Source organism: Cibotium barometz, chromosome 39 (assembly GCF_041138505.1).
Source record: "Cibotium barometz isolate CiBa-2024 chromosome 39, ASM4113850v1, whole genome shotgun sequence".
Classification (NCBI taxonomy): Eukaryota; Viridiplantae; Streptophyta; class Polypodiopsida; order Cyatheales; family Cibotiaceae; genus Cibotium; species Cibotium barometz.
The window spans coordinates 42,672,280-42,693,978 of NC_141084.1; the positions used below are offsets into that span (position 1 = coordinate 42,672,280).

Below are 21,699 nucleotides of genomic sequence, written 5' to 3' on the forward strand. Positions count from 1 at the left end.
ATCCAGCGTGCCAAGTCAAACGCCCAAACCTCTCCACTTTGCCGCTCCCCATGCCCCGATTGCTTGGACCTAACCCCCACCCCCGAAAGCCTCAACCTCCACCGCCCATGATGACCTCCTTGCCAAGATGAACCAGGTGGAGCAAGAGCTTGCCCGATGCAAAGCATAGAATGCTAAGATCTTAGGGGAAAGAAGCCGGACTTGGCTAAGCCCGAAAGCACCGATCGATATGGAGAACTTGCAATTGGCCATGGTACTCTAGTCCAGGGGAACCACGTCTAAAGAAGGTTCAACCATTGCTCTCTTAAAGGATCATGCAGCAGCGGACCTCTAGAAGAATTACGACAAGCTGCATGATCGGATGACTGCCATGAAGATGTCCTACAAAGAATAGCACCAGCAGCACAAGAACGTTAAGGACAAGATGCTTGCTCACATCGAGGAACTCCAAGCCAAGGTCGTTGGGAAGAGGTCAAACACTTGAAGGTGGAAGAACTAGGACACCCACGTAGATATCCATCTTGACATCACCACCATCGAAGAAGCTAAGAATGTTACCCTCTGCACCAAACTTGCCTTCGCCCGAATTGAGATCACGAACCTACAATGCAAAATCATTCGACTCTAGGGAAACCTCACCCAAGCCATTTGTGAGGGCTGTTACTACCTCCCGATCCTCGCCACTGACATCATCGTCTCGGCAACCTACCGGAACCCCACACTTGGAGGAGGATGGATGCCAAACCCTTCCCAACCTCGCTCCCAACCCAAAAAACCCCAACCAACCTCCTGGCAACAATGATGATGAGCTCAGAGGAGTCAAAGACTAAGGCTACCTCGCTCTCGGGAGATCAATAGCGATGGTGGGCACCTCGGCTAGCTCGATTCAATGGGTGGTCATTAGCCATACTGGCGTCGATGTTCCTCAGCTCGAACTTCAAGAAGTCTTCCTTCATCTCCCGGATCCGTTCTTCCATATCACCACGGATGTGCCTGTCATTGGGTTCAGGAGTCTAGGCACTAAGGTTGCAGAGGCGGATTCTTTTGCACATTGTGATCAAAACTCACCCAAGCTAAGAGTAGATGCGAAGGAGCATCTAACATGGTCCCCATCTCTGGGTAATTGATCCCTTGTGCTAGAGGTGACATTTGTGTTTGTGTTACACACATTCTAGAGATCATTTTCTTCTTTATCCCTTACTTCTAATGGTTTAGTTTAGACAATGAAGATTTAATTTCATAATTATTCTCTAACATGTTTACCATTATCTATACAAATTATTTCTTTGTAACACTAGTTAAACAAATATGGATTTGAGACTATGATCAAGTTGTTTAAAGTGTTTCTATTCAATCCCATGAGAGGAAACATATTGTGCGCCATTAAGTTTTTACAAATCCCCCCTCCAGGAGTTGAGAGTTTTTTTTTCATATACAAGATATAGTCCTGCCATATATTTTTCTAAGGTTTTTGATCTAGCTACACTACCTAGGGCCTTGTTATGGCCCATTTTTTATCACTCCTAAAAATACCTTCACAAGATCTTACTTTCACAGGCTCTTCTGCACATTGTGATCAAAACTCACCCAAGCTAAGAGTAGATGTGAAGGAGCATCTAACATGGTCCCCATCTCTCGGTAATTGATCCCTTGTGCTAGAGGTGACATTTGTGTTTGTGTTACACATGAATGTAGCCATCTTCACGACACATTCGATCACATTTTATCCAAGGCATTGTGTTTTATTTTCATTCCTCTCTTAAAATTATCTTTCAAAGCTCTTAATAAGCAAGGTTGTGTAGAGATTAACATTCTAGAGATCATTTTTTCTTTATCCCTTACTTCTAATGGTTTAGTTTAGACAATGAAGATTTAATTTCATAATTATTCTCTAACATGTTTACCATTATCTATACAAATTATTTCTTTGTAACACTAGTTAAACAAATATGGATTTGAGACTATGATCAAGTTGTTTAAAGTGTTTCTATTCAATCCCATGAGAGGAAACATATTGTGCATCATTAGGTTTTTCCAAATCCTCCCTCTAGGAGTTGAGAGTTTTTTTTTTCATATACAAGATATAGTCCTGCCATATATTTTTCTAAGGTTTTTGATCTAGCTACACTACCTAGGGCCTTGTTATGGCTCATTTTTTATCACTCCTAAAAATACATTCACAAGATCTTACTTTCACAAGCTATAACCGTCATGGGGATCTTTCTAATGGCCAAGCTCAAGCACATTGCTTTAAGAGCTCTACATACAAGGTAGCATCAGAAGCACTTGTAGTAAACCCAATCTTTTTGAAAAATTGGTCTATCATATGATACCATGCCCTTGGGGCTTGTTTCAACCCATTCAGCCCATACAATGCCTTCTTTAGCTTGCAAACTTTTTTTCAGATCAATAGCGATGGTGGGCACCTCGGCCAGCTCGATGCAATGGGTGGTCACTCATTAGCCATACTGGCGTCGGTGTTCCTCAGCTCGAACTTCAAGAAGTCTTCCTTCATCTCCCGGATCCGTTCTTCCATATCACCACGGATGTGCCTGTCACATCGGGTTCATGAGTCTGGGCACTAAGGTTGCAGAGGCGGATTCTTCTGCACATTGTGATCAAAACTCACCCAAGCTAAGAGTAGATGTGAAGGAGCATCTAACATGGTCCCCATCTCTCGGTAATTGATCCCTTGTGCTAGAGGTGACATTTGTGTTTGTGTTACACATGAATGTAGCCATCTTCACGACACATTCGATCACATTTTATCCAAGGCATTGTGTTTTATTTTCATTCCTCTCTTAAAATTATCTTTCAAAGCTCTTAATAAGCAAGGTTGTGTAGAGATTAACATTCTAGAGATCATTTTTTCTTTATCCCTTACTTCTAATGGTTTAGTTTAGACAATGAAGATTTAATTTCATAATTATTCTCTAACATGTTTACCATTATCTATACAAATTATTTCTTTATAACACTAGTTAAACAAATATGGATTTGAGACTATGATCAAGTTGTTTAAAGTGTTTCTATTCCATCCCATGAGAGGAAACATATTGTGCATCATTAAGTTTTTCCAAATCCTCCCTCTAGGAGTTGAGAGTTTTTTTTTTCATATACAAGATATAGTCCTGCCATATATTTTTCTAAGGTTTTTGATCTAGCTACACTACCTAGGGTCTTGTTATGGCCCATTTTTTATCACTCCTAAAAATACATTCACAAGATCTTACTTTCACAAGCTATAACGGTCATGGGGATCTTTCTAATGGCCAAGCTCAAGCACATTGCTTTAAGAGCTCTACATACAAGGTAGCATCAGAAGCACTTGTAGTAAACCCAATCTTTTTGAAAAATTGGTCTATCATATGATACCATGCCCTTGGGGCTTGTTTCAACCCATTCAGCCCATACAATGCCTTCTTTAGCTTGCAAACTTTTTTTCAGATCAATAGGGATGGTGGGCACCTCGGCCAGCTCTATGCAATGGGTGGTCACTCATTAGCCATACTAGCGTTGGTGTTCCTCAGCTCGAACTTCAAGAAGTCTTCCTTTATCTCCCGGATCCGTTCCTCCATATCACCACCGATGTGCCTGTCTCATCGGGTTCAGGAGTCTGGGAACTAAGGTTGCAGAGGCGGATTCTTCTGCACATTGTGATCAAAACTCACCCAGGCTCAGAGTAGATGCGAAGGAGCATCTAACATGGTCCCCATCTCTGGGTAATTGATCCCTTGTGCTAGAGGTGACATTTGTGTTTGTGTTACACATGAATGTAGCCATCTTCACGACACATTCGATCACATTTTATCCAAGGCATTGTGTTTTTTTTTCATTTCTCTCTTAAAATTGTCTTTCAAAGCTTTTAATAAGCAAGGTTGTGTAGAGATTAACATTCTAGGGATCATTTTTTCTTTATCCCTTACTTCTAATGGTTTAGTTTAGACAATGAAGATTTAATTTCATAATTATTCTCTAACATGTTTACCATTATCTATACAAATTATTTCTTTGTAACATTGGTTAAACAAATATGGATTTGAGACTATGATCAAGTTGTTTAAAGTGTTTCTATTCAATCTCATGAGAGGAAACATATTGTGCATCATTAAGTTTTTCCAAATCCTCCCTCCAGAAGTTGAGAGTTTTTTTTTCATATACAAGATGTAGTCCTGCCATATATTTTTCTAAGATTTTCGATCTAGCTACACTACCTAGGGCCTTGTTATGGCCCATTTTTTATCACTCCTAAAAGTACATTCACAAGAGCTTACATTCACAAGCTATAACGGTCATGGGGATCTTTCTAATGGCCAAGCTCAAGCACATTGCTTTAAGAGCTCTACATACAAGGTAGCATCAGAAGCACTTGTAGTAAACCCAATCTTTTTGAAAAATTGGTCTATCATATGATACCATGCCCTTGGGGCTTGTTTCAACCCATTCAGCCCATACAATGCCTTCTTTAGCTTGCAAACTTTTTTTCAGATCAATAGCGATGGTGGGCACCTCGACCAACTCGATGCAATGGGTGGTCACTCATTAGCCATACTGACGTCAGTGTTCCTCAGCTCGAACTTCAAGAAGTCTTCCTTCATCTTCCAGATCCGTTCTTCCATATCACCACGGATGTGCTTGTCATCGGGTTCACGAGTCCGGGCACTAAGGTTGCAGAGGCGGATTCTTCTGCACATTGTGATCAAAACTCACCTAGGCTAAGAGTAGATGCAAAGGAGCATCTAACATGGTCCCCATCTCTAGGTAATTGATCCCTTGTGCTAGAGGTGACATTTGTGTTTGTGTTTGTGTTACACATGAATGTAGCCATCTTCACAACACATTCGATCACATTTTATCCAAGGCATTGTGTTTTATTTTCATTCCTCTCTTAAAATTGTCTTTCAAAGCTTTTAATAAGCAAGGTTGTGTAGAGATTAACATTCTAGAGATCATTTTTTCTTTATCCCTTACTTCTAATGGTTTAGTTTAGACAATGAAGATTTAATTTCATAATTATTCTCTAACATGTTTACCATTATCTATACAAATTATTTCTTTGTAACACTGGTTAAACAAATATGGATTTAAGACTATGAGCAAGTTGTTTAAAGTGTTTCTATTCAATCCCATGAGAGGAAACATATTGTGCATCATTAAGTTTTTCCGAATCCTCCCTCCAGGAGTTGAGAGTTTTTTTTTCATATACAAGATATAGTCCTGCCATATATTTTTCTAAGGTTTTTGATCTAGCTACACTACCTAGGGCCTTGTTATGGCCCATTTTTTATCACTCCTAAAAATACATTCACAAGATCTTACTTTCACAAGCTATAACGGTCATGGGGATCTTTCTAATGGCCAAGCTCAAGCACATTGCTTTAAGAGCTCTACATACAAGGTAGCATCAGAAGCACTTGTAGTAAACCCAATCTTTTTGAAAAATTGGTCTATCATATGATACCATGCCCTTGGGGCTTGTTTCAACCCATTCAGCCCATATAATGCCTTGTTTAGCCTGCAAACTTTTTGTCCGTTTAGAAATGCTAATTTAACATCCATGTGAAAAATTAGCCATTGTTTATGAGCATCCAAGGCAATAATCACCATTGATAGTTGTCATGCGAGCTGTGGGAGCAAAGGTTTCAGCAAATTCAAAACCCTCCACTATTTTTCAAGTGAGCCATTAGCCTTATACTTAGCTTTCCAAACCCATTTGGTACCAATTACCTTTTTGTTTGGTGGTTGGTCAACTAGCTCCCATGTGTTGTTATTTATGATATTGTCATATTCAAACTGCATCGTGGATTTCCACTTTGGATGTGCTAAGGCTTCGTCCAAGGTGGTTGGCTCCTTCACTATTCCCATTATCTCAATCCATCAAGGCCATGTTAACAAATGAGATAAGATGCTCTTCTCTACTCCTCTATTCTCCTTGTTGTGCATGGTCCATCTGCTAAAGATTATGTCATCTCAGGTACTGGGTTACACTCATCAAAGAGCTATTGTGCCCACTTTGGAAGTGGCTTTCCATGTGGTGTAGCAGCAGAAGGTTGATGTGATATGTAAGAGTCTTTGTCATTTGAAAACTCCTCCTCCTTGAGAGGAAATCTAGTTGGTGGGTTGGGCTCATGATGGATTATTTCTCCAACTATCGATAGAGTGGATGGACCTGTCTCCTCCATTGAGTGTGGATACTCCACAAACACCATAATGGCTAGTGATTATGTTCTTTACCTTTGGATCATAGATTGGATAAGCCTTTGACTCTTGACTATATCCAAGAAAGATACACTTCTTACTTTTGGCATCGAGCTTCTTCTTGGATACATTTGTTATATGCACATAACATTCATAGCCAAATGTTCTGAAATGAGACACTAAAGGTTTCTTACCAGAATAGGCCTCTTGTGGTGTGATAGCCTTGAGTGCCTTTATGCAGATTTGATTGAGGATGTAAACTACTATGCTTACTGCTTCAGCCCAAAAAGTGTCTTGTAACCCTTTCCCTTTTAGCGTGCATTACGCCATCTCAACGATGGTTCAATTATGGTGTTCTACAACACCATTTTACTGAGGTGTGTGAGTAGTTATGAGTTGGTTCTTAATACCATTCTCCTTGCAGTAGCCATCAAATTTTCATGAAATAAATTTTCCTCCTCGATATGTACAAAACTTTTTCACCTTCTTTCCTATCTCATTCTCCACAAGCTTATGCCATTGTTTAAACTTTCCAAAATCTTCAGCCTTATCTTGAAGAAATTAAACCCACATCTTCCTATTGTAATCGATGACTAATATCATAAAGTAAGAAGATCCTCCCACTAAAGTAGTAGACACCTTACCACAAAGATCATCATGTACCAGCTCTAGAGGAGTCTTTGCCCTATTACTGCTCTCCTATATGGAAATGCCTTGTGTTGTTTCTTGCTCATCATATAAGCTTCACATGGTTACTATAATTCTGAAAATGTAAGCAAATTAGCTACCATTTCCTTTTTCTACATCTCCTTTAGCACTACAAATCCAATCTGACCAAATCACTTATGTCAAATCTTGCTCGTGCTCTTATCTACAAATAATCACTATAAGGGCACTCAGCTTGTACAGATTATTACGTCATACACCTTTTTTGACTACCTTTCTAGTAGCATCTAGAATTTTTGCTTCAGCTTTCTTGAAGCGTACTTCAAGTCCACTATTTGTCATTCCACAGCACAATCGACAATAGATTCCTCTTGATTTGAGGTACGTAGAGTACATTTAACAACTTCTTCTCTTTACCTAGCTGCCACAAAAGATATGGTTCCAGACCCTTGAGCTGGACGTTTAGCATTATTCCCAACAACAACACTAATGGATTCCTGTAGAGACTTCCAAGAACTTTACTAGCCCTTTTTATTGGTCATGTGTCGGGATACTTCACTATCCAAAATCCATGAATTGTCAACAACTAGAGCCTGAGTAGATTAGCATGCCTCTTCAACGATGACCCAAAGTTCAAGCTCAGTTTTGACATTAGTGCTGAGTCTAATCATCTAGAGAAGGTTGAGACTCATTGTTGTGCTAGATAGGAAATCTCTATGAGAATTAGGGTCACCAATGGTGCAAACCCTGGTGGCACAATTGGAGGGGGTCCAATGCATGTATAATGTGATTAGAGCTTGCACTTTAGTCATAGACCTTAAGGATAGATAGATATCCATTGAATTCAGTTCTATTAAGGGCACATTTAATCCCCCTAAGAGTGCCATGGTTTGATGGTGCCGGTTGCTATTTAATGAGCTAGTGCATAACTCTCAATTCTTATGATCAACATGAATTTTATGCAAATTTGATTTATGAATCTTCATTTTTACAACTTGATTTCATGCAAATTGGAATCTTTGTGAAAATTGGAGTTTCACCTGTGTGAGGATTGGAGCATGAAAAAGTTTTTTTTTCATAACGCACGAATTTGGATTTTCACATATGTAAGAATGTCTATGTGTTGTCACGTCCGCGAAAAAATAATTTACGTGTTTTTTTTCAAAAAAAAAGTGAATTTGGGTTTTCAAGTGGACAAGTTTTTCATGTACATGAGAATGTAATTCTCATGTGTATGTGTTTTCATGTCTATTAAAACGTAATTCGTACATTTTTTTACCACTTTTACATTTTCACATGGACAAGGTTTTCATATGATTAAAGTTTGAACATACATGAGAATGTAGTTCTCACATATATATGTTTGAATCACGTTCATGAAAATGTAATTTACACATTTTTAAATAAGTTTTATTATTTATTAGCATTCGTATTTTCATGTTGTTTCAGTTTGTGTGAGGGTACTAACCATCTAGTGGAGGGTGTTGCTTTATGGTGGAATGTCACCAAGAATAGCCCTCACAAAACCCCCAAACTTGGAGATCTTTTAATCAAAAAGAATTTTCTTCCACCACAATATAAGGCTACGGCTAGGCAACAGTGGGACATCGTACACCAATTGGAAAAAGAATCTATGTCTACCTCTATTGATAGATTTTGGTAGATCCTTATTCTCAATATTGTAAGTCATAAATGAGGTCCATGATGAGAAGGAGCAAAAGAGGAAATTTATAGCAGGAGTTAGATTCACTATTAGAGCTAAAGTAAATATTTTTCATCCACACTCCATTTCTTTAGCCATGGATTTTGAGGGGGGAAATAGATTTCCAAAAGAGGAAAAGAATTACGATCACCAAAAAGATTAATAACCTTGCATATCGCTTAGATATGCCATATATTTTTTCACTTGTCCAGACCTCATCCGCTCATATAAGCAAATAAACAATTGCAGACAATTGCAAACTCAAGCAACAAGGAGGTCAGCTAGATCCTTCTATGATAGATTGGAACGCCTAAAATACCATTGCATATGCTGGTAGTTTGTACCATGGGTGATTCTATTATGAAATGCTAATGGCTTAGTTTATTGGTGTATGCAATTCAAGGCATGCTAGTGTCATTGTTATAGCCAAAGTGATTTCGTGTTATATACTAAGCTAGTGTTGTTGGTGTTTATATTTGTGCCTATCATATGCTATCATATTGCGATTAATTACGAAGAGTCAATTGACTAACATGGATGTCATTGTTGAGTAATAGATGATGAGAACTACGATGGAGCCAACTAAGACATCATATAGGTGCAGGTTTGTGCATAGCACATATTTATCGTTTGCGATATCATGCAGAGTTATTTCATTTATTTGGCAACATGCTAACATTTTGTTATTTCATTTATTTGGCCACTGCTAACATTTTGTTATTAAGTCATTGCCCATTTTATATAAATGGGGCCTAATATAGTTAGTGGCCATGTGTTGACATTTTGTTATTATGTCTGCCACTCATTTTATATAGTTGGGACATGTTATAGTTGTTGGCTACATGCGAACATTTTGTTATTATGTCCACCACACTCATTTTGTATAGTTGGGGCATGTATATTTTGTGCACATGTGAGTGCAGTTATTTATGGTTGCAACATTATTTGTAGGCAAGAGTTATGGTTATTTTTGTAGTAAAAGACAAGACTCATTTTGTAAGGAAAGCTATTTAGCTCCTTGGACTATTTTGGAAGAAATATAAAAAATATCTGCATGTGGGAAGTGGAGCCACTCACATCGAAGGGGGGATTACATTCAATAATTATCTTGTTTAATTCCTCTATGCTTTTGTATGTTTTTTACCAAGGTTGATTTATTTGTACGTTGTTTAATTATAGTTTGAAAGGTAAGTGAGTGGTGAGAGATTTCCCTTTTACCAAGATCCTGTCAAGAATCTAGTCCATAAACATAAACACTCACTTTTCCCACACCCAAATTGATCCCAATGAACATTAAAAGTCTTTTTCTAAAAAAGGTTAACTCTTTAAGTTCACTAATCAAATTTTTTTAAAAATGAATCTTTAAGCTCACTAATCTAAAATTTGACTCTTTAAGTTCACTAATCCAAAAAACCAGTCCATAAGTGAAATCAAGAGTTTTTAATTGTTTTTTTTTGGAAGATTAAGCTACCTAAAATGCATGCTAATACTGTAAAGCTCTCAAATGCAACAAAAAGCACATTGAAAATGAAAAATATAGCAATTAAGTTGTAGGTTTAACACTAAAATAAGATTAAGATCAATAAAATGCAATGCTAATGCACTTTTTGATGTGATTCCCTATGTGCATTCTATATGAGCACTACATAGTGTTAGGTTTGAGGTAAATGAAAACTAATCTACATGCAAAATATATATATACCTTATTTTCTTGTTTTGCATTGTTTACTTTTCCAATGTTTACCCTCCTTTCTTCTTTGTAAACACTAGCTATAGAGATATGCATTAACCCTCTCCTTGTTGTGAGGTTTTTTGCTATAGCGTGCATTTCATGTGTCATAAAAGCAATCCTTTCTTTATATGGTGCAGGTTGCACATCATGCAACTTTGCATATCATGCCTAGGGACATAAGGATTATTAAAATCATCAATAAATCAAGCCTACGAAGACTATGGTTTATAGTCTTGGGGCTTTTAGTTCTAAGCTTTAGATTATAAAACCCATAGGTAATTGAGATTGGTGAAGCAATATTTCTGGAGTTAGAAGGTTGCCAAACCTATTCTGAATCTTAGCATGATTCTTCAGTGCACTGAGGGGGTCTCTAATCCCAACCATCTTGGTTGGTTTCACGAGCAAGAGGTGACACCTTCCCAATACTTGAGAAGATGCCATGAAAACCGTCAAGTGGGAAATTAGCTACATGAAAAAATTGAATGATCTTCTTTATCGATTCAATAGTTAGAAGTTATTTTTGTAAATGGTGTTATGCTTATGTAGCATTTGAAATCATCCCAATAGGGAGAATATGCCTTGGCCGTACAGTCAAGCCAGACCATCTCCAATTGTAACAGAAAAATTACTTCATCTGCAATTGCAATTGTAACGAAATAATTACTTCATTAATTCAGCCTTTACCATTTGAATTGAAGCTTTGTCTTAATGTTGCTTTCATTTAGAGAGGATTGTTATTGAAAGAATGTGGCCTAAGAGAGGGTTTGCATGTTAAATTCCTTCCAATATCTCAATCTCTCCTAGTTTAGTGCTAATGAGGTTTCTCTTTAAGATGTTTTGATCTCATAACCCTTCCAATATCTCAATCTCTCTTAGTTTAGTGCTAATGAGGTTTCTCTTTAAGATGTTTTGATCTCATACCCCCAATCCATGATGTTTCTAATCTTCTAGCTTGGCATCATTAATCTTCTGTCATTTAGCCCCAAAGCCTTTAGGGAGACCTTCCTCATCATGAAAGAAAATATTGAAAGGACGTAGCGACATAAGCAACGTAGGAGGCCCTAGCATAGGTCATCATATCAAGGAGGTAGGGGATCTGACAAAGACAAAGATCCTATCCTAAGAGCTAGAGACACTACTAAGAAATGGCTACCTCTAGATGAATATGCCAAGCTCAAGAAAATTTATTGAAAATCCTATAGGAAGACTAGTTACATTGAGCAAGAGTGTAGATTCAAAGACCACTTCAAACTCAAGAAAATTTACTGAAAAAACTATAGTAAGATTAGTTACATTGAGCAAGAGTGTAGAGTGTAGATTCAAGGACCATTTTGTGAGACAAATCTGACATATTAGTACAAAGCCTAATTGATTCTTTCAAACACAACAAATCCTTAGTGTGTCTCTAGTATGGCCTACATGGAATCACCCTTTGGCCTCTCTAGGATCCACATGGGTACAATCCTTAGTTTGGCTAGTATGGCCTAGATGGAATCACCCTTTCGCCTCTCTAGACTCCCCACACATGGACACATAAACCTAAAGTAAAATGATTCTTGCAAGTGTGTGGTTATCCATTTGGACATAATGAAGGTTCTCTTTTGTGATAGATTACTTGTGTGTTATGACAAAAGTGCAAAAAATAAGACACTTTTATGGTTAATTAAACACAACATTTGTATTGGAGCCCTTTCCCATTCGAAAAGGCTACTTCTCCTTATGAACAAAGGTGCCAAAAACAAGACACTTTGTGGTTAATTAAACACACCAATTTATTATTGACATGTCCTTTTTCAAAAAAATGACAATGAAGATGACCACAAGCTAATTCGCAATCCAAGAGTGCTAAGTGGACCAAATTTAAATATATGTTATAAGGGACAAGTTCTTCCACGAACTCCACGAATTTCAAGAAAAGAAAGCACGTAGAAGGTGCATAGAGCTCTATACATGGGTGAAGAGGTTGTAGAGTTATTGTGGGGGGTAAACATCCCATCTCTGTAGCCTCTCTTTTTTTTAAATGTGACAGTGGGCACCATCAAAATTAGATGTCATTGAGGTAGATTCAAACCTAGTACCTCCTCTTTGGGAGGTATAGGTGCCAGGGATTTAATATTCACGTGATCACAAGATTTTTTGTGATAATAACACATGTGAACAAGTTATTCACATGTTCTCATGTTACCGTTCACAAAATAACAGGTCACTTGCCATTTGGGAACCCCTTAAAAGCTTGGCTACACATGGGAATAAGCTATTCACATGTTCTCATGTTACCATCTTCACATAATAGCAGGTCAGTGGCCACCTAAGAAGATTTTTTATGCCCGACAAAGATAATTTTTTTAGGCCCTTGTGAAAGCTTTGTGAATATAACATGTGATCACAAGATTTTTTGTGTTATTAACATATGTTATGTGAAAGCTTTGTGAATATAACATGTGATCACAAGATTTTTTGTGTTATTAACATGTTGACATGTTCTCGTTTACGTCAGTGAAATCCCTGATAGGTGCTATCGTTGGGCGGCCTCTCTGAGCCTCTTTAGTGGCAAGGGCAAATAGTTAACCTCCTACATGCACCACTTCTCCTTTCTGTGGAGAAGGGCTCTTAGTCTTATTCATAGCTCATTCATGACTTAATAAACTCCAAACCTAGTACTACCTTCTTATGTATCTCATCCACCTTGTACATAATTGATATTATTTACCATAGATATTAGTTGCTTCCAAAATCTAAATTATCAAGTCACTTAAAAAAAAGAAAACAGCTACATAGAAGGTGCATAGAGCTCTATACATGGGTGAAGAGGTTGTAGAGTTATTGTGGGGGGTAAACATCCCATCTTTGTAGTCTCTCTTTCTTTTAAATGTGAGAGTGGGCACCGTCAAAATTAGATGTCATTGAGGTGGATTCAAACCTAGTACCTCCTCTTTGGGAGGTATAGGTGCTATCGTTGGGCTATAGCCCACGGGGCCTCTCTGAGCCTCTTTAGTGTGAAACAAACTCCAAACCTACTACTACCTTGTTATGTATCTCATCCACATTGTACATGCTATTAGAGTGGTCCACTCCACAACTTATACTATATACTATACATACCATAGATATTAGTTGAACTTTACAATTTACAAGCTTAAAATAATTATTCTAAGGATTCAAAACTTTACTTAATTAATAACCATTCAATAAAACGTTTTGGGTGCTTATATATATTAGTTGCTTCCAAAATCTAAATTATCAAGTCAATCAAGGTTATCTTTCGAAAAGAAAACGGATACGTGAGGTGTAAGCACATTTTGTAACGAACTCGGCTGTCATGCAACAATGGCGATGGCTTAGAATGCACATTCTAGAACGAGGCACAGGCGGATATACGCTAGAGAGAGAGAGCGCGCATGGAGGGCAATCTGACGCTGGCGCTGGAGGCGTTGGCGGCGTCGGGTGTGGTGGTCCCTAGCGAGCAGCGGGCGGCGTTGGGCCGGTCGCTTGCCGTGAAGCAACAGGAGGCGCGCCTCTCCAGCCTTTTTTTGTGGGGCCGCGTCCTCACCGCCAACGGCCGGGACTACCTCCTTGCCCGCGGCTGCAACTCCATCTCCCGCCTCTCCGACGCCACCCTCCGCTTCGACACCAAATACTACTACAGGTCAGTACCCATTCATCACACGCTCTCTCTCCCTTCACACACACACACACACACACGTGAAGGTGTTTCAGCTAAAAACTCGTGATCGTTAACCTCAATCATCACATACCTACGGTCGCATAATTATGGCTGCATTTCTACATCACACGCATAAATTCTGTTTAGGCATGCATACAAATTCCTGCTTAGATTTATGCATACATTCTGTTTAGGTATGCATTCTGTTTAAATACAGTTGATCAGATTTGTATACTTTAAATTTCATTGATGGTGGTTACTCAAGTTTGGGAGTATTTTTCCTCCTCTTTTTTTGTGTGTGTGTGTGTGGTGCATTAAGCATGTCCACCAGCTGTAGAGAGCAGGAATTGAACCAGTGACCTCATGCTTGGGACTCCAATTCCTTACCAACTCAGCTACACTGCTGGGGACTTGGTACTTTTCTTTAAACAGCGCACATCTCTTTCTTCGGGTGGAGATGTGCACAAGTACCAGGGGTTTCAGGGTTCACAGTGATGACCTTTGGGAAGGCAGCGACCACTTTTGCAAAGAAAATGCCAAGATGGTTGAAGAGGCCATGGCCACACTCACATCCTTTCAAGAGTTTCAAAGAAGACAGCGAGAAGTGGTCCTGCAAGGAGGAAGACTACAAGGCTATCCTTGATCAGATGGACCAATTTCTGCCTCATGTCCACAAGGAAATACAGGCCTTGAAGGGTGGGGCATGAGATGGCATTCATGCAAGAGCTCCCGGAACCACACATGGTACCTTCTTATCTCAATATTAACACATCCAGGAAACTGCTTGCCTAGGTATTTCCTTTCCCAGGAAACTCACACTCACACATACTGGTCAATTAATAGAGACCAAGATGATTTCCCATCAGCTGTTGGTCAATTTTTAGTGTTAAGTCTCCATTTTTGATACCACAACCTTCAATGCCTTCCCTTCATGAAGGCAGACTGGAGTCTTTTCATCATGTTGCAACCACAACCTTCAATGCCTTCCCTTCATGAAGGCAGACTGGAGTCTTTTCATCATGTTGCAACCTGAGCTCAAGGAAAATGGCATTCGTGGATGATTTTGCAATTGTAAATTCTTGTAGTTTTTATTGATTCAATTAGATCTTTGGTAATGTTTTTATTTTTCTAAAACAGTCTTTCCTGATGTTTAATCATCACATAACTTTTAAAAGTCAATATCTTGGAGGATCCCTTTAAATTCTATGCATTTGCTGGATTTCAGCCAGGATGGGGTGAAGTGGATGGATCTACAGGCACTCTCAGAGGAGATTTATGATGCATGTAAGACTATCCGTGGATGTTTTACTGGAGAGCCTAGCCACGTCTATTCGGTTATCCTCAACGTTCCATCTTCTCAAAGTAAAGTTTCTTCACCCCACATGAATTCTTCATTTTTTAGAATCAGATCTTAACATAAGTGCATCAATCTCATGGGGCTTGATTTCTCTTGTCGAAAGATGAACAAGATCTGAAGATTAGTGGAGAAGCACAAGAGGGAGTCAAAAATCAAGAAGAGGGAGAAAAGGAGAAACCAAATGAGGAGCCTGATCAAGAGGAGGTTGAAATAAGGCAGGATGATGATGAAGATGCAGAAGCAGCACATGGTGATGATGCTAAGAAGAAGGCCTCTGAGTCTTCGCTCGGTTCCAGGACCATCGAGATTGGCGAGGTAAATCACACAAAGTATGCTTGAACTGTCAATATTGAGCTTTTCTGCATTGAATAAGCAGCATATGATTTGGTTTTTGGCATCTTTTCAGCTAGATAGATTATCAGCCTTGATGAAACAAGTAGACTATGAGTGTGGTGTTATTCCCAAAGGAGCATTGATTTATGATGCAAAGAAGGAGCTTGTGAAAAATGTTCAGTTTCCAGGTATATACAAACTTACTTAACGTTTCTATTTCGTTCTGCCATGGAATTGTCATTGGTTCACGTTAAATTGTTCAAACAATAACAAGTCTTTTGGTATCCATATCATGCAAAGATATTTTAAAGAGTTTTCGTGATGCAAAAAGTCATCCACTAGAAATCGTAAGCATAGTCTTCAGCTACTAAGGTTATAAATGTTCACCACTCAATGCCTTTCTTTGAGTTGAAGATAGGGGTACATATGATATTGAAAATAGCAACTTTATAATATATACACTAAAAGACTAGAGGCAAAAGTTGTGCAACTCAATTTGGTCATGCAGGGGTCTGTAAGTTTCCAAACCATCTTGGAACACAATCTAACTTCATTTCAAAGGTTATGTGACTCAATTAGACCTCAAAGGGGCTGTTAGCTTTACTAATCAACTTGGAATTCAATCTAGCTCCATTTCAAAGAGAGACATGCACAACTCTTGACATTCTAAGATTATTGCCATACCTCAAGTGTTTAGAATGATTTTAAGCTTCAAAGAGGAACCTTTAGGCTTGCCTATCAGTTTTGACTAATTCTTCATAATGCAAAAAAACACATAGCTGTTGGAGCTTTTGCAATCCTTGCTTCAATAGATTGCTTTACGTCCTAGTGTGATATTGTGATGTGGTTTGATCTCTTTTCAACAACCTACTTAGAAGAGTCCCATCCTGTCACATGCATTATGCACTGAGGTGCAGTGTGACACACTGGCTCATCAGCAATGCTATACTTATACAGATGTTTAGTACCTTTTTAGGAATATTTGTCATATGCCGTGACCCCATTGTGAGCCCGAGTTCGGGGACATGTCAGGCACGAGCTATGTAGGTCAGTCTCCCAGCCTTAGGTATTAGGGTCAGTCTGGAGAACAAGCATTTAGGTCATCTGAGATTAGGCATGGTAAAAGTCAGTCCTTTAGATGCATAAAATAAAGCATATTAGAGCATTTCATGACATGGATGCATGGGCCACCCATTGGGCATGTTATATGCCTTAGCATTAAATGCTAGGCAGCATATGGCAGTAAGACCCTTGTCAAGCCATCATGGAGCATGTTATAACAGTTTTGCAGCATTTATAGCAGTCGGCCAGCAACAAATGCCAGTCAACCAACATTAAATGCTAGTCGGCCAACATTAGTTGCTAATTATGCCATTTCTGCAGCATTTAATACTCACATCAGCAGGTCATGGGATTTAGAGCAGGCTGACAGCAGCATGCTTCCACCGACCAGCAGTCCGGTAACATATATAAGCAGTCCCTCCTCCATTGCATAAATCTATCTCATAAAATCAGTTTTCTCTCAGAGAACACAATGCAGATATGTACACTTGAAGACTTTGGTCTTTGCAAGCATAAATCACAGCCAAGCACCTAGTGCTTCAGTCCAAAGGCAGCCCCGAAGTTTGCTTCAGCAGTCAGCCTTCAGTAGTGCATCTCCCTCAGCAGATCTGGGTGTGCATAAGGCTATCTGAAGTGGCTTAGAAGTTGGCTTCATACCGCTTGATGGTTCAGCAGATGTCTGGTCTACAATGTCCTTGTGTTTGGCAGCCTCCGTCAGACAAGTCTCAGTAAGTTCTTTGCATTGTAACAATTCTCCAAAGGAATACAAGCAAATACTCCTGCTTGCAAGGGGGGAAGGATGGAAGAGAGTCTTAGGATGGTTAGTCTGGGAGCAAGAAGCCAAGAAGAAAGAATGTAAGCATTCCTGCAAGGGGGGAAGGATGGAAGAGTCTTAGAATGGTTAGTCTGGGAGCAAGAAGCCAAGAAGAAAGAATGTAAGCATTCCTGCAAAGCTTGAAGACAAACAGTCTGGTTCTCGACTGTAAAATCAGTATCATCAGCAAAAAGTTCATTGATGAGCCATTTCAAAGGGCTTCCTGCTGGCGGTTTACCCCCTCAACTCTCTTCATGAGTATCTGTTCATAATTGTCCTAAGAAACCTGCTACCACAGCAAAAAAAAAAAAAGAGGGGAAAGGGGGCATCCTCGTCTGATCGAGCATCCTCGTTTGATCGAGCATTTCAAACATAGTCACAAGGAACGGGGGATGGTAACGGGGGACGGGGACGGGGATGGGACGGGGGACAGCCATAAGTAGGGAACGCGGACGAGGGAGGGAACGGCACTCAAAAAATACTTTTTTTTAAAGTTTTTCTACTCTACACTTATTCTACTTTGGAAGTACATCAAAATGAGCACAAATTTCACAAAATGGTAAGCCGTCCCGACTCGGCGTCCCTCCGTTCCAACAGTCCGTCCCTTCCGTCCCCTGTGACTATGATTTCAAAGGAAAGCTTGCAGCGAGTCTTCAATTCACATGGACTTAGCCATTGGCTCCATAAAGGAAAGAAGTAACCATTTGAATGAAATGGAGTCCAAACCCTACAACTTTACGGGATTAGTGCTAAAGTCCCACACAACTCTATCATATGCCTTGTCAGTCGCCCTGGTTCTGTGGCCCACTCAATCCCTTCCTAGGGGGAGATATGCCTCCCTTCAATAACATCTATCTGATTCTGTGGCCCATTCAATCCCTTCCTAGGGGGAGATGATGGATTGAAGAATATGCCTCCCTTCAATAACATCTATCTGTTCAGGTCTTATGAAGGCATCGATTAGGGGAGAAAGTTTAAGGGCCAAGGCCTTGCAGATAATCTTACAAGCAACATTAAGCATGGTTAGCGTCTCCTACAATTATTGAAAGAAGAGGAATGTTGTCTCTTTTTTGTTCTAGAAGTTTGAAAACTTGCTTAGTTGGTATATATATACTGAATCACACCACTATTCTCTAGGTTGAAATTTCTTTGTATGACATATAATTGGACTTCATGGGTTCTAACTGTAGCTTCTAGCCGGAACAATTCTTAGATGGCTGTAGTGTGTCTCCCCTGTCTTTAACAACCTCGCTGCATTCCAAAAGCCTTAAAAACAGTTGGAAGTCTGGATTAGCCCATATTTGAAGAATTCTTTCTCACCCCAGAAGTATTAAAACAGATCGATTACATTTTTGGTAGAGATTGGCATCATTCAACCACCTCAGTCTAAGGGGTCTGGAGGGGTCAATGAAGCCCTTAACATTGAATGAGAGGATTTTTATTAATCATCCCAGTTTTTTTTTTGGGTCTTCCAACCTTCTATTTCTTAGCATCTGTCTGTTAACAGACCGATTAGTAGGCCTTTTATTTTTGCCTTTTATCACACCCCATCTTTATGTTAATAGGGGAGAGTAGGGGAGAGGGCTCAATGAAGTCTATATTATCAGAATCTCCCTCATCCATATTATCATCTTCCAGCTTAATCTTGCAATTATCAACATCCTCAAGCTGAGCTCCTAAGAAATTCAAACTTCCCTCCAGAGAGGCTGTTCGGGGACTCCTAGATGGGAAGGAGTTCGGAGAGGAGAAATGCTTAAAATCTAGGTCATGTTGATCCTTGAATAATGGATTGTGAGAACATAATGACCTTCAGCTTAACAGTTTACTCCTTGTTGATTTAGCTTCTTTTCACTATAGAGGTGAGATTAAAATGTGTAGACTTGAAAGCTCTTTCAAGCATTTGCTGTGGGTGATATCTTAGCTTTAGCATCAAAACTTTTTAGCTTTTGTACGTATGCATTATACAATATTTAAAGGTGCTTTGAGCATTAGGTGTAAATGTTTGATCATCTTAGTTTGGCTTTTAGCTCCAGTTGTATAATTGATGACTTTGGGAGGATATGGTATAGGAGTTTGAGATCTCATGCAATGAAGTATGAGAAATGATTTGTCATGCATGATACATGACAACACATGGCACATGATAATGACAAATGGCGTGTAAATAGAATGAAGAGCCCATTTAGATTTGAAAGGAAGTTGGCTTACTAACACATTCTTGTATGCTCATGATGTACATATAACCAACGACATGCCTAGTTATTGATGTACATATTACTTTAGATGTATGATACATGGCACATGTTATATATGTATGTGAAACATGCATACAAGATTATATTGCATAGATCTATTTAAGTTGAATGAAGTCATATAGGTGCATTACATAATAAAAATAGTCATCATGTGTTATAGATTTTTTAAAATGTGACTTAGATTATTTTTTATTTTTTATTTTTTTGTAGGTGTGAAATTTCTACAAAGTTTAGATTCTTATGCACATCTATTTCAGAACTACGAGGAGACTCCTTTGTCAAATGACGTTAGAGGTAAGTTTGTGATTGTTATGTCATGTCATGCATTTTAAATCTTCAACAAATTTTTCTATTTGCTTTATATAGATGTGCATGCAATCGTTCATTGCATACAACATGCACATGTGCGCACACATCTAAGATAAAAGAAACTACACCCACTATTGGGCACTGATGACGTTAGTGGGGATGTCGTAGTATCTAGTCCATACTATGCATAATGGAGTTGATAGTTATATAGTCTCGTGGGTTGACTACCATGAGTATATAACATGCACGTTCTTAAAAGGTGAATTTGGGCCTGTTCCTGGATTCATCTAGGTATATAATTCAGCCGTATTAGTGGACATGTAAATTTCACATTGTGAAGTTTTCGTCCGAGTTGCGGCGGCCAGTTGATATTGTGCTTATTCTTTCTATCTTTAGCGGTGAATTTGTCATGCCAACTACTTATTTGTTGCACTAATTCTTTCTATTTGCTACTTCCCTTAGTGTTAGGCTTCATTATGGCTGAGTCTGCCCTGCATCTCCTGAGGTTTGACAAAAACTTATTACGAAGGGCTTTGTGTGAATATATGCTCTTACGTGTGTGTGTGTGTGTGTGTGTGTGAGTGTGCGCGCGCGCGCGTGTGTGAGAGCATATCTTGATACAGAGTTCTACACCGACTATTGGGCATTGATGACGTTAGTGGGGATGTCGTAGTATCTAGTCCATACTATGCATAATAGAGTTGATAGTTAAATAGTCTTGTGGGTTGACTACTATGAGTATATAACATGCACGTTCCTAAAAGGTGAATTTGGGCATGTTCTTGGATTCATCTAGGTATATATATTGTTAGAGGTGTACACATGCACATAGATGGATGGTCATTGTGCATGCACAAGCACACATGCATACAACATGCACACAAATGCACATGTAAGATTAAAAAATGCACACATATGGATATTTCTCAAAAGAAAATTAAATAACAAAACTATTATGAATTTTTAAACACATAAAAGGATCGTGGAGTTTGGAGCTAATGACATTTGAGGGTGTTGCGTTACGAAGCCTTTGGTGGCCAGGATATGCATTCTATTATACAAGTTCTACAAAGGATTTTGGTTCCTTGTATTGTGGAATGGGAGAGAGAAATATTGATCTCCCTTTCATGATATGAGAATCTCAATTGATGAATTTGTGTTAAGTAGTTCGTTACTTGTTCAAAACAAATCTCAATAAATTAGATCAGCTTGGTTGATTGAATACCTTAAATATAGCAAAGTTCTCAAGGGGAAGTATCTTAAAGGTCCCTGTGGTAAAGTTTTCAAGGGAGATATGCAAAAAATCCCTATCTGATATACTTGGTAGTCTTAGTTTTTTCTTTTTTTCTTGGTTCATGAATTCTATACAAAGTCAACATTCGGCTTTTTGATTAAACAATGAACATAGACTTTAGAATAAGAAAATTAAAGTAGTCATTCACTTTGAACAACTTGAGCTCATCTACCTATCTAATATCTTGAGAGTGCATTGGTCACCCAATCACAGATTGACGATCATTGTACATATATGTTGAGTAGATGTGTGTTAGATATGGTAACACATGATGAAGTCTAGCTAATTTTAAAGAAGGTGCTAGCATGCAATT

The 21,699-nt window shown here is 38.8% G+C and overlaps 1 protein-coding gene across 1 annotated transcript; it reads left to right on the forward strand.

Annotated features, from left to right (window-relative positions):
* Positions 1–13,595: 13,595 nt before the first annotated feature.
* LOC147616111 (uncharacterized) lies at positions 13,596–21,492 on the forward strand. Its single transcript, XM_086778084.1, has 6 exons — positions 13,596–13,944; positions 15,188–15,324; positions 15,423–15,634; positions 15,726–15,840; positions 19,994–20,077; positions 21,071–21,492. Exons 1-6 carry the CDS (start codon positions 13,697–13,699, stop codon positions 21,226–21,228), a joined length of 954 nt encoding a protein of 317 aa, XP_086634210.1. The 5' UTR covers positions 13,596–13,696; the 3' UTR covers positions 21,229–21,492.
* The last annotated feature ends 207 nt before the right edge of the window (positions 21,493–21,699 follow it).

What these genes read in the sequence shown, in the direction of transcription:
- LOC147616111 (XM_086778084.1), top strand. Translation starts at nt 13,697, where the DNA reads ATGGAGGGCAATCTGACGCTGGCGCTGGAGGCGTTGGCGGCGTCGGGT. An exon ending in GACACCAAATACTACTACAG is followed by an intron (nt 13,945 to 15,187) that starts GTCAGTACCCAT and finishes GCTGGATTTCAG; the next exon opens with CCAGGATGGGGTGAAGTGGA. An exon ending in GAAAAATGTTCAGTTTCCAG is followed by an intron (nt 15,841 to 19,993) that starts GTATATACAAAC and finishes ATTTTTTTGTAG; the next exon opens with GTGTGAAATTTCTACAAAGT.